Here is a 14065-nt window from a genome sequence, read left to right as displayed (position 1 = left end):
TTCTTTAAATTAAAAATAACTACAGCTATGAACACTGCTGGTAAAATAAATAAATAGTTTTGAAAATGGCACCAAGAATACACTTTACTAATGAACTGTAATGGAAGTACATCTTTTAAGTTCTTCAACTCAGCAATAATGAACTAACTCCTGATTGTCCAGAAGTCATACAAACAGCTCTCTTTCAGACTTGTATGGAACGATACTGTATACTAAACACAGATACCAAATGGGGGGACAGCCATTTTCATTTGACATGTTCTGCTGCATGGGATGAGCAATAAAACTTCTTATGAGTTATAAAGTTTGATAGGTTGTTGAACTGGATATCACACAGCCGGCAGTATTTTCCACTGCTAGGGGCCTGAGTAGAACCGTTCACCCCTTTTGCTATACTAGACAATTGTTCTTCTGCTGCTGGAATGGTTGGCGAGACATTTTCATTGGCAGCTAAGTTATTATCCGAGACCCAAGATGGTGATTTGTGTCCATCTTCATGCTGTTGGGTAGTCTGGGAAATGTTCTCTTGCTGTGGGTTTCCTGCAGGCCTTTCCTCCTGTTTTAGTCCACCATTAATGATAACCATCCCTCTGTTTTTTGGCAAGAGGGGCAGAGATTCTTTTTTCTGAACAGGGCACCCATTGGATGGCGTCTGGCCCTTCAGCGAATCACCTTCTGCAGCTGTACTTTGATCTACATCATTGTGGTGAACAGCAAAAGAACTAGAAATATAATCAGTTGGCTTTATTCCATAATATGGAGAAAGCTGGTCTGCTCCTTTAGCTTTCTTTATTGCTCCTGGGTAAAGGCATTGAGGAAGAAAATGTTTGTTTTCTTCTTTTGTAGCTATAAGTTGGGTGGCTTCATTAAAGACCTTAAGTCCTTGAAGGGTTGCTAAGTGCGTAGAAAACAAGTTTCCATTGGGAGAAGCCTGTTTTGAGTTTCCATTTTTCTCACATTTGATAATGTTTCGGTCATAACTGACCTCAGGGCTGTTCCGTTCACTTTCTGGATTTTGAAATACTTTGCTATCAAGATGTCCCATTTCATTCTGTTGGTGCACAGTGACGGGACAAAAATTCTGCTTATGCGCCAAGTAATTTTCTACCTTGTTGAAACTGATCTTGCATACAGTGCATTCATGATAGTCCAGCAGCCTTTTTGGGGAAGTGGATGTCCTGTCAGACTGGGGCAAACATTTTTTGCTGAGATCAATAGGGACATCCATTTCCAAGCAGGAAATTGTGGAATGTTGCGTGTCACATTTTGAAATTGGGGTGCATTTATGAATAGACAGTGATGTTTCTAAATGTTTTGAAACTATTCCTGGAAAGATATCACAGCGTGGGTGGTAGCACTCTCCAAGGCTATCTGTTGGTTCTTGAGAAGATGTGCAAGGGTTGACAAGATTAGTTACTTCAAGGAAGCGTTGCTGGACCAGCTGTGGCCTTTGCTCTTGCTCTGGTAGACACATCTCATACATCTTCCTTCGTTTGCGTGTACGCATTGTTCTCTGCATGGCGGGCACTTTATTTGAAGCTGATCTTTTAAGTGGGGGATCATGGCGAGTGGCACAGTAATATTGCTTGTGGACCATGTATGTTTCATGCCTACTGAAAGTAATATTGCAGGCTTCACATGTAGTTTTGTTGGGATCACTTTCGCTTTCTATTAAAGATGTAGAGGTTGAGTTCTTGCCATCAGAAGGCTTCCCATTCATTTTATCATCACTATTGACAGTATTTGACAGCTTCTTCACTTGTGATGAAAAGTCTTTGTCATGACCCTTACTGTTTGTCCCAATGATATCAAGGACAGTAGAAGAATTGATACAAGACGCCTGAAGAAGTTGATTCTCAGGATCTGAAGTGTGAGCAGTTGCACTCAAAATGCTGATTGCATTTTGCCCACTGCCAGGACTCACAGCCTCAGGCATTTTTTCTGAAACACTGCCAAAATCTGGTGACTTCGCCATTTGTTGCCATCGACTGTTGCAGTAGTGCTTCTTATGAACTAAATAGTTATCTAGATTGTTGAATGTGATGTTACACTCAAAACAGGTAGCTCCTTTTGGCATCAGTGGACTGTAAATGACCGGAGGGTAACTGTTACTTCCATGCCTCAGTCTTCGATGAACCAGCTCAGACATCTTGGCTAAGATCTCAGAAGCCTGTGGAACCACTGTGATATCCTGGGGGAAAGCAAACTGAGAAAGAAAAGGACCCATAGGGAATGAAGGACCGAGATTAGGTTGGACTGGAGATGAGGCAAGCCTTGGGCTAGATGGCTCAGATTTTATTTTGGTGTATGAGAAGCTCTGCTTATGTGGAGTGGTCTGTGTTTCTGGCCTCTGATTTGGAAGGAAAAGAGGAGTCTTCTTCTCACATTTATCAAGCTCAGTGTCAGAACTCACATCCTTTGTCTGCACTGTCTTTTGGCTTTGGGAACTATCAGGGGCCTGCAAAGTCTCTTCACTGGCATTCGGAGAGTGCTCAGCATCACTTTCTCTCTGTAGTTTGTTGCCAGTAATGTGGAGATCTTGGTGCTGTAGCAGTTCCCTCTGAGTCTGGAAGCCAAAGTGGCAATGCGTGCATCGGAAGGCAGCTTGAGTGAGATGTGAGAATAGGTGTTGATGGAAGTTGATAACCGAATCTGCGGTATAGTTACAAACAGTACATTTCAGGCTAGAGCCAGAGGGAAGAAATTCTTCCATTTTTACTCCTACAAAAGGCATAAAAAGTAAATAATAATATAACATAATATAAAATGAACTGGAATATTCCATTACATTTTATTTAAAGAATAAAAAACAAGAAATCATAATATAACACTCTAGCTCAAGGGTAGGTAACCTCGGCTCTTTTATGACTCATGGACTTCAACTCCCAGAATTCCTGAGTCAGCTGATTCAGGAATTCTGGGAGTTGAAGTCCATGAGTCATAAAAGAGCTGAGGTCGCCTACCCCTGCTCTAGCTGATAAGGCACACATTGTGCCATAAAAGAATTGAAATGTTCCAATGTTAGAAGCTTCATAGTTATCCCATAATTCTATCTTCAAGATCGGGGCTCTCCAAACTTGGCAACTTTAAGATTTGTGGACTTCAACTCCCAGAATTCCTCAGCCAGCCATGCTGGGAGTTGAAATCCACAAGTCTTAAGGTTGCCAAGTTTGGAGACCCCTGTTCAAGACCATACTTGAACAGTAAACAAGTGGATAGTAAGAAGGGCAGCAAAGTAAGACTACTTATGAAATGTGGATATGGTCCTACAAAATACAGCAAAAATTGTTAGGGATTTGCTAGATAAATGTACTAAGGTCTCAATAGTTCTTTCATCACCTTCAATGCCTTGCTACATCAAAAGTAACCTTTTTTTCTTAAGAGATGGTATTTGAAAGTGATCATGTCAATGAGTCATGATCACTTTCAAATCTGCATCCTACAATTGTTGTGGTTACAGAGTAAAGCCAGCCATGGCAATACATAGTTCCCTAAGTATCTGAAAATCACTTAGAATCCACCAGATTCCAAAGAGACATAGTGGACCCATTATCACTACAGGATGAAGGGCAGCCAATTTAAAATTAACCAGGAAAGGTTTTGTCCTAACTGGATACATAGAACCAAATTTCCCTGATCTGTTACTCTAGGTACTTGCAGATAGCCCAGTTTTAGTGACCACGACACTTATCAGACAAATCATCAAATTCAAGGTTATCTCCAATAACTATCTACAGTATGTGCAGTTATAATATATTATACAAACTGCTTTTCTTTGAGCAGGCCACTTCCAGAACTATCATTTAACTGGCATTCATCTCATCTATCAAACTGCCCGAGAATGAGCTATTTTATCTATAATACCTTCCATTTACTTTAAATAAAGGACAGCCGTTCATTAAATGTTGATGTTATAACTAGAATGTGGAAAGAGTAGGCAGGTACAATGAAAGAAAAGAGTCTCTTTCAAGCTCCTTCGTTCACTGACACATTTTCTTGGTAATCATGTACAAATAGTTTGCAATCGCTTATTTCTGGGATACTTTCTGACTTTGCTATCTGGTCTATTGCCATGAAATTTCCTATCCAGGTAGTAACTATTGGGTTCTTTGTGTCCCTTCCACTTGCTTTCCTCTTTGCAGATGTTTTCTTACCAGATTAGGTAAGAAGATCAGTGTGTGGGAGAGTGAGGTTTTCTGTTTTATATATGGTAGCCTGACCTACTAGCCTTGATTCTTTCTTGATTGTTAATAACATAGATATAATTGTGCCCCTTTTAGCCTGTGTCTCACACACACATGTGAAAAAAGAATTGATCTTAAGCCATGCCTGGCATCTTTACATTTTTACCCCCACCCAACCAGACACCACTCAACTCTGTTCAAGAGTTTAAGATTAGTTCCAGTCAGCTAGATGTTGCCATCTTACTGGGCACTAAAGGGCATAGTAAAGGTAAAGGTAAAGGTTCCCCCGCACATGCGTGCTAGTCGTTTCCGACTTTAGGGGCCGGTGCTCATCTCCGTTTCAAAGCCGAAGAGCCAGCGCTTGTCCGAGGACGTCTCCGTGGTCATGTGGCCGGCATGACTGGATGCCAAAGGCACACGGAACGCTGTTACCTTCCCACCGTAGTGGTCCCTATTTTTCTACTTGCATTTTTACGTGCTTTCGAACTGCTAGGTTGGCAGAAGCTGGGACGAGTAACAGGCGCTCACTCTGCTACGCGGCACTCGGGATTCGACCTGCCAAACTGCCGACCTTCTGATCGACAAGCTCAGCGTCCTAACCCACTGAGCCACCGCGTCCCTTCTAAAGGGCATACTTCAACCTAAAATATAATTCACCAAGTTCACTGTCTGGTTTGCCTTCTTTGGTGCTTCTTTTTTCCCTTTAAGACTGAACTGTTAGATGATTCCAGTGGGAGCACCTCTTTTACTTACCGCTGTGAGAATTTAAATGATTTTCCAGAGCCCTTGCGTTGGAAAAACTTTTGGTGCACTGTGGAAAAGGGCAGAAGCTAGATATCTGTTGAATACTTTCCTCGTTCTCCTCTGATAACTGAGCACCTTCTCTTTGCCTGCCACTGCAGTAGTACATGAGATGAGCTTGCAGGTTTCTTTCACTTCGGTACCAGATGCCACAAGATTTGCAAGGGAATATATCTTCTGTAGAAAATAGACAGAGGATAGATAGATAAGAAGCAAATTGATACCGATAGATAGATAAACAGAAAGTGCAAATAAGCCATAGCTTATAGCAACATGAGTAGAACAATTCTGAATTCTGTTATTTTTTTTTAAAAAAAACTCATTTTATTTCAAGATTGCAACATGGCACTCAACTGATAAACAAGACATATTTCTAAGTCAGAAATAAACCAGGTGTTAGATATATGTTTTGTTTGTTTCCTTGTTTTAAATGATGTATCTGCTGTATATACAAGTTCAGAGTCTTAAAATCTGCATGCCCTTTCCGGGTGGTTAAATTTAGGGATTAAGCCTACCCAGTGCAAAATAAATAAATAAATAATAAAATAAATAATACAGTTAATAGATCACACAAATTACTATAGCTATTTCAGGTGAATATAGTTGTATTTTGCTTGCAACCTTCCATCAATGTAACAATACTGGAAATGAAGAAGCAGTTGAAACATACATTCTTGGCTCTTTCTTTCAACTGAATTATATCGTTATGGACTGGAATAGGAACGGTCCCCATGCAACTAAAACGTTTGCTCAACTGCTGCAATGAGTCCAATTAAATTGAAGAAGTGGCTTTTTTAAACAGAAAAATAAAATAAAAACAAACTCATGTCTTTCTAATGACTTTTATAGACACCTATATAGGATTTCGGGTAAATGTTAAATTGTACTTTTTTATTATTATTATTTAACTCATGCCATATTTGTTCTCAGGTATTGCTCAGAAAATTCATGAATCAGCATTCACACATATACCAGAGTTCTTGAGTTATATACTCGTACCCCTTACAAAAGTTTTAAATAACGACAAAGAATCATGCACATGCACTATAATTGTGAAAAGCCAAGTTTTCGCACCCCCTGGAATATCGTCTTGCACCCCCAGAGGGTGCCAGCACCCCTGGTTGGGAACCCCTGGTTTAGTGGTTAAAGCATTAGGCTAGAAAGTAGAAGATCATCACGTCTAGTCCCACCTTAGGCATAAAAACTGGCTGGGTGACCTTGGGCCAGTCGCTCTCAGCCCAACTCACCTCACAGGATGATGGTTGTGGGGAAAATAGAAGGAAAAAAGACCATTAGATATGTTCACTGCTTTAAGTTGTTTATAAAAATATTAAGGTTGACTCAGCCTTCCATCCTTCCGAGGTAGGTAAAATGAGGACCCAGATTGTTGGGGGCAATAAGCTGACTTTGTAATAATGCCGCTTGGGGGGGGGGGCGAAAGCCCTAATAAGCAGGCATATACATAGAATGAAGGCTATTGCTAAGCACATTGATTTGTGCTTTAAATTGTAAGCTGCCCTGAGTCTTCGGAGAAGGGCAGGATATAAATGGGATTAAAAAAATAAATATCGTTTCAGTTGTGAGATGCTAAAATACTCCTGAACAATCATTCTGCCTTGAATTAAAATGAACAAAATCTCAAGGAAAAAGGCATCCCACAACATCTAGATTTCTATAATCACACCATGGTTTATTTTCAAATAAACTCTCACCAGCAGTTTAGAAAATAGTCTGTGATCTCCCTCCTCCATCCCCACTGACTTGAAAATAATGCTGACAAGTGTTAGAGATTATGAGTACACCAGCTTTAATTTTATTAACATTATTTTTTAAAATGAACTGCAATACAGTACTCACTGTTCACAATAGCTGTTGGCAAAATGGATGCCATTGCAGCTTGTTGAGGGAGCAGTTGTATTGAATCCAATAGTCGAGCGGGATACATCCCATCAGTGAGGGTCATCTGACTGGCAGCTTGCAGCCTTGAGTCAAAATCGACAACAAAGGCAATTAGCTCTTCTCCCTCCGCAATAACTTTTGTTGTTGTGCACCACAGCTGGCCTCCTGCATACAAGCACACAAAAACAAAAACAGGTCATATTTTGTACGACATGTCCCCCCACTTACGGGGGGAATCCTTTGTCTTTATGGTTATTTTCCCCCATAAGGAACTAACAGCATCTTCCAGAATTACCCAGACATTATTGTACCAAAATAACAACAACAACAATGATGATGATGATGATGATAATGATGTGATAGGCTTTATTGCACTGAGCTGATAATGCTATACTGTAAATCACCAGTAAGGAAATAGCCTATAACATTCCTGAGTAATGCTTTGATGAAAATATAGATGGAAGCTTCAAAAGCAAAACTTCATATTACTTATGTTTTTTAAAATGTCTGTATGATGCATATATTCCTCAAATGCCGTTTTTTTCCTTATGAAAAATGGATATTGGTTGGATGCAGATTGTTCTCATTTTCTTATGTATATTTAGCTAATTATTTTGTTATACTTTGTTTTTCAAATGAGCTTCCTAAATATGTTCATTTAAAGTGTATTTAATGTTTATATCACATTTGAAACTGAAACAGCATAAAGAACAATTTTTTTAAAAACCCAATAATTAAAATATTTCTCTACCCACCCACCTGTAAGTTTAAATATTAAAATATTAAAAGACACGAGTTGCAATGAGAAGGTTTAGGAGGATAATAAAAAAACATATCAATTAGAGTCAAAATAACAAAAGGTTATAAAAAGTGCTCAAAATAAAGAAAGAATTGAATATGTGTGTATTCATTCCAATGGGGTATTAATGAGGAAGGAAATAATAATGAACAAAATGTAGTCCTTATTCCTTCACACAATCTTTTTATACTTTTCTGGTTTGTGGGCCATTTTTCTCCTGGAGGGGAAAAGAACCTTTTCACATCATGAAATACAACCTTATATCCACAGCTAAGCCAATCCAACATCCTTTAGGGATATGCTCTGAGATTTGTTTCATAAAGAACTATTCAAATTAAAAAGACATATTTTCTTCCAACAGTGAAGTATACCAAAGTGTGGGTTGTAAATGTCACATGTCATGCATTGAAAAGAAAATTAACTATGTAAGAAGTAATGAACTAATGTATTTGAACATGATAATGAATGCTCATTTATTGAATATGTTTAGATAGGTTAGGCACTTATATGGTGTTATCTTTAGTCTCAGACCTAGATATTTATCCAGAACAGTAAAGACTGCAATAATGTTGCATAGTTTATGCTTTAAAAGGTTTTCCCCGACCTCTTTTCAGGTGTGTTTGTGAGTGTGTGTCCTGTGCACAAGCATGTGTATTAATTGGGAAAATAAAATAAAATTCACACTAATGAATAACAAATTTGATAAGTAATATTGCTGTTTATCTTTCAGCATAACTGTCTTTTCAACTGCACTTCATTCCCCCCCTTTCCTTTTCTCAGAGATTACAGTTTTAAAACAACTTGTTGCAAAAATCTGGTGGAGGAGATAAGAACAGGGTATGATATACAACAGCAAAATAGAAGAATTAGGACATTGTTTTAGTGGAATCCTGCACAATTAATTAATCCAGTCCTATTAGCTTTCAAAGATGAGCAAACAAAGCAATAATACTTTCAATGTGTTTGAGAAGGAAAACTTGAGGCTGATTTCCAAGAAAAGGAGGTAATAATCCAGTCTTTCAAAGAAAAGTTTCTTTGCGTTCACTTTTTTGGCTAGTAATGCATTTGGTTTTTCCATTTTCACTTCACATGCAAATCAAATGTACAGTATTTATTACAAGACTGCAAATCTCTGTACCCCTGTGCAGTTTAGTGATAAATGTAGGTAAGCAGTTATTTAATGAAATATGCCTTGACACTAGCAAAAAATGAGCATCTTCAGCCCACAACCCCCCCCAAAATACCAGTACATCTGAATTTTCTTCTTCCCCTATTTTTATATTCTTCCTTATCATCTCCAGACCTATAAGAAATACAAACTTCTATCAAACCAACTTTCTGTCAAGCTAATGTTTTGTACAGTATGGATCTTCCCTGATGAGTCCTCTCATTTGCTTGGTGAATGCTTCTCGTCCACCTACATTTTGAAGCCTATTTTTTAAACTCGGGGTTGACCCAATTTGTGAGCTATGATGCCAAAAACATGCTAAAGCCCTAGAAAGAGTGCAGAGAAGAGCAACAAGCAGGGTTTTTTTGTCATAGAACGCTCAGAACGGAGTTCTGGCACCTTTTTTGGATGGAACCTTGTAGGGTAGGCAAGGCGGGTTGTATGACTGTGTGAGTTCCGGCACCTTTTTCTTTTACAAAAAAAGCACTGCATGTGTGAGTTCCGGCACCTTTTTCTTTTACAAAAAAAGCACTGGCAACAAGGATGGTAAGGGGTCTGGAGGCTAAATCTTGCAATGAATGGCTAAGGGAACTAGGTATGTTTAGCCAAATTAAGAGAAGGCTTAGGGGAGACATGATAACAGTCTTCCAATACTTGAAGGGTGTCAGAAGGAAGCAGAGGTTGATTTATTCTCCATAGCACCTGACAGCAGGACAAGAAGCAATGGAAGCTTTTCAGAGGGAGATCCAATCTGGAACTAAGGAGGACTTTCCTTATTGAAGAACAATTATACAGTGGAACAGCTTGCCTCCTGGAGTTGTGGGTGCTTCAATTGCTGGAGGTTTTCAAAAAAAGGTTGGACAACCATTTGTCTGGAATGGTATAAGGACTCCTGCCTTGGGCAAGGGGTTGGACTAGAAGACCTTCAAGATGCCTTTCAGCTCAATGATTCGATTCCTCCCTGTTTCTTTCTGAGCCAAACTACTATTTGTGAAATAAAACATTGACTAATGTGGCTAACACACAGTACACATTGGTAGCGCCTTTAAACTGACGAAAGCATGGGTGCATGATTGTAGATTGAACCCTGCATACTCCAACTTCTAATATTGAGTGAAGTAAGAAGCAGTAAAAAAGATAAAATAGATGTAAGTAAATTGAACTTATTCATGTACAGCCTGTTCTTCCCACATCCCATCTTACCATCACAAAGGAGCTTTAGCCTGAAAAAACAAACAAACCTGTGTACTGCTGGTCTAAAGTCATGAAGGAGGAAATACTCACTTTGATCCCCATCTTAATGGTGCCATTATTCAGGTACCTGTTTCTCCTGAGGGAAAAAATAAATTCTTGTTTTCTACAGCAAGTAGGAGGTGCAGGTGAGAAAGAACAGCTAAATGAAGTGGAAAGATGGAACTTCTTTTCTTTAGAAAGGATACTTAGCTATCCTCATTTGAACAATAACAGATGGTGTAATGTCTTGGGATTTTACTTGAACTGTTTTCACGTATCTTTTGAATGTTGCTTAAGGTTGCTCAATTGAGTTGTCTGTGTAACGGTAGCTGGTTAGCCAGACATGCAGTCTCCAAGATCATTGGATGATTTGGGGCAAGAATGGATTCCTTTAAACCTATTGGCTGCCACCTAGTGGCCAACCATATAAGTAACTGCGCAGAAGCCTCTGATTCAGTTCTGTTCCTGTTTGTCTTGCTTCCTGCTTCCAAAGAACACACTACACAACACTGGCGACAAGGGTGGGATCCTGCTTCTTCGGAAGAGCTGAAAGTCACTAGGGGATGAGGCCAGCAAAGCGCCTGGCAGGGAATGCGTTCCCCCCCCTCGGTCGGCCTAACAAGCCACACTAGCGACCACTCCAACCTGTGGGCCTACAGAAGGAGCAGGATGAGGCAAAGAGAGACCCGAGCCGCGAAGACTTCCCGAAGATGGCAAAAGTCGGAAAGCTTGAGAAATTTAATGTTACTCACCCAGAGAGATGGTCATCCTACATCTCAAGAGTAGAAAACTACCTCCGTGCCAACCAAGTTGCCAAAGACAGCCTGAAGGCCGCAACACTCCTCTATGTCTGCGGGCCTGCAACATTCGACATCGCGGAGAATTTAGTCGCACTGGCGCAGCTGGAGTCCGTTACTTTTGCGGACCTGAAGAAATGACTTGGCGACCATTTCCAGCCCAAGCTGTCGGTGATCGCATGGAGGCACGTCTCGAACAAAGAGTTCAACAACCCGGAGAGACAGCCACGGAATTCATTGCGGCATTGAGACAAGCTTCGCGCCTGTGCCAATTTTTGGACTTGGAAGAAAGACTTCAAGACCGACTCATCTGTGGACTACGGAGCAGAGAGCTGCAACAGAAACTTTTTTCAAAAGAAACTCTCTCACTCCAGGAAGCCTTAAAAGAAGTCATGGCAGACAAAGCTGCCGGCAGAGCCATGAAGGCCATGTGGCCCACCAAAAGCACTCAGCATGAGGAAGCCATCCACCAGGAGGATGCTGAACTTCCAGAAGACGTCGACTCCGACCACAAAGTTGACAAGATCCAACAGCACCACAACAAGGAACTGAAGACTCCTTACAAGGCAGTTCCCTTCCCTGGGTGTTTGGGTTGTGGCCTACGGTTGGGCCTACGGGAAGACCAGCCACATGGCGTCAGTCTGCAGAGGTCGTCAGAAGGACCGCCAATCGGATGTTCCGATCAGGAGAGGTACTGGAGCCCCAGGGCAGCATAATGTAGGGTTTTGCTCCAGCCGTTGGAGTGTTTGCCCCACGGGAGCTCGCTGTCCCCTTAAGCCCAAACTTCAGCTTCAAGTCGAGCTGCAAGGCATTCCTTGCAGGATGGAACTGGACATGGGTTCAGCGTGTCCATTTCAATCATGTCCATCAAAGTTGGACTGGTTGCATCCTGACCGGGTGGCAGCAGACATCTCTCACCCAAAGGCTCCAAGAGGGTTGCAAGTGGGTGATGGGGTGTGGGTCCGAAACTATGGGCATGGGAACCTGTGGGTGCCAAGTAAAATTGTCAAAATGTAGGACCTCTGTCCTACAAGGTGGCTCTGGATGGGGGGGGGAGTCGTTCACCGCCATATTGATCAGCTGTGGAAGCGTTTTGCAGAATAGCCACTAAGCGAGGACCTCAGGGCAGGTCCACAAATAGAGCCAGAAACCGGCAGCCCAGCAGGGCAGTTCACACACTCTGAGGACTCAACCAGTCAGCATTACAGGGAGCTGGTCCTAGATGGGCAAAGCCCGGGAGTGCAACATGGATCCCCTGATGGGAAAAGTCAACTCAAACAAGACAGCCGCTGTGCTAACTCTGCTTCTTCTTTGGACTTTGGTCTGGGCTGACCTGGAATGGCCAGCCAAAGGAACTCAAGTCAATCTGACTCTCGTGAACTCCTGAGTCCTGGTCTACCCAGCCCGGCGGGCAAGCTGGTGGACCGGGAGTTGTCTGGATCCCCCAGGCAGTCTACAAGGTCATGCAGACCACCACCATATTTGCAAGACTTTATTCTCAAATAATATTAAGAATGTGTGTACATTCTAGGGGGGAGGGGTGTAATGTATTGGGATTTTACTTGAACTGTTTTCACGTGTCTTTTGAATGTTGCTTAAGGTTGAGTTGTCTGTGTAACAGTCACTGGCTAGCCAGACATGCAGTCTCCAAGATGATCAGTGGATGATTTGGGGCGGGAATGAGTTCCTTTAAACCTATTGGCCACTGCCTAGTGGCCAACTGTATAAGTAGCTGTGCAGAAGCCTCTGATTCAGTTCTATTCCTGTTTGCCTCAATAAAGAAATGTTCCTGTTAAAACCTCTTGTCTTGCTTCCTGCTTCCAAAGAACTCACTATACAACAGATACATTCAGTTTTTACCAAAAGAAAAAGCTATTTTGAGGTACTCTTTTCCTCTGTTTCATTTCACTGATGCTCCATCTTTGTACATATATTTTTTAGGTCACTCAAATAACATTTTTGCACAAAAATATGCTCCGATCTCTGTTCTTTGTAACCTTTATCATCCTGGGCTGTGGAAACAGCTCTGTTTCCTAACAGGAAGTCTACAACTGACCCTAATAATTGCTGTCAAAACCGTTGTGAATTTTGTCAGCACATTTTTGAGAGCAAAGAGTAAAGTCATAGTTCAAAGTTGATCACATTTTGGAAAATATATGCTTCTATTACAATAATCAGTTGCCTCAAATATCCCAGTGCTGCCAATTTTTTCATGTGCTCTTTTTATTATTTATGAAATCAGTGCCTGCAGAATGTCATACCGGCCTCTGCCGATAAACTCTAATTAAGATTAAGACAAGTCCTTTGGAAAGGATCCCATCATTAGCAAACATGATAAACACAAAAAAACACTCCCTACTTGTCAAACCGGAACTATTCAGTAGCCTAACAGTATTATCTGTTGCTAGGCTACAGCACTGACAAAGTCTCAATTATTTTGTATGACCATACCTATAGAGGAAGAAATTGTATCTGCTATAAAGACACAGAACTATAGCCATACTATTCGAAAATTACAATGGCAAAATTCACGCTAATAAAAACACAACACATTACAATCTCTCTCCCCCAACTCCCCCCAAAACCCCCTTGTAAGATGCCTTCTGTTTGCATAATGATTTCTAATTTATCTCTATGACTGATAAATATAACAACAAAATGCTAGGCTCTAGTAGAGAACTTAGCTTAGCATATTTATATGTGCCTTTACATGTGTGTAAACAGACACACAGTAAACAACAACGCTTACTCAGAGATTACAAGCATGCCTGATCCACACCACATTACAAAATGACAGTCTAATTCGTACTATGGCATGGCTGCTGTTTGTAAGGCAACAGTGGGCATAATGCCAGATGACAAGTACACGAGGTGAAGTGACTCTACACAAAGCCGTAGCACTTCCAGTCTTTGTGATGAGGCATACTTGAAAATGATACAACTGTGTGACCAACTATGACATGCAAACAGCTGGCCATGCTGGTGCTCAGTTGGCATGGTGTTCTTGATATGGTGACCACATAGCATTTCAGATGCTGTAACTGGATCATTTCCATATGAGCTGTCCAACTCAGAAGCTCTATGCTGGAAGGCGTATAATTATGCAGAGCAACCTCTCCCCCCATACTTGTTTTCAAGGAAACTGAAATTCAAGGGACAGAATTCTGGAAAGTGTGCAGTTCCC

At 41.0% G+C, this 14065-nt stretch overlaps 1 protein-coding gene across 2 annotated transcripts in view; it reads right to left on the bottom strand.

Moving 5' to 3' along the window:
- Positions 1–247: 247 nt before the first annotated feature.
- The window catches only part of ZFPM2 (zinc finger protein, FOG family member 2), a gene marked incomplete at both ends in the record, with an annotated part of 365245 nt that continues 351427 nt past the window's right edge, over positions 248–14065 (bottom strand). For both annotated transcript variants that reach the window (XM_081325400.1, XM_081325401.1), the window contains 3 exons: positions 248–2721; positions 4938–5162; positions 6843–7049. In XM_081325400.1, coding sequence (XP_081181526.1) covers positions 248–2721; positions 4938–5162; positions 6843–7049 — 2906 coding nt within the window. The remainder of the gene's footprint in view (positions 2722–4937; positions 5163–6842; positions 7050–14065) is intronic.

This window comes from Vipera berus, assembly GCF_964194415.1.
Source record: "Vipera berus genome assembly, chromosome: 3".
Classification (NCBI taxonomy): Eukaryota; Metazoa; Chordata; class Lepidosauria; order Squamata; family Viperidae; genus Vipera; species Vipera berus.
This window is presented reverse-complemented; position numbering and strand designations above follow the sequence as displayed.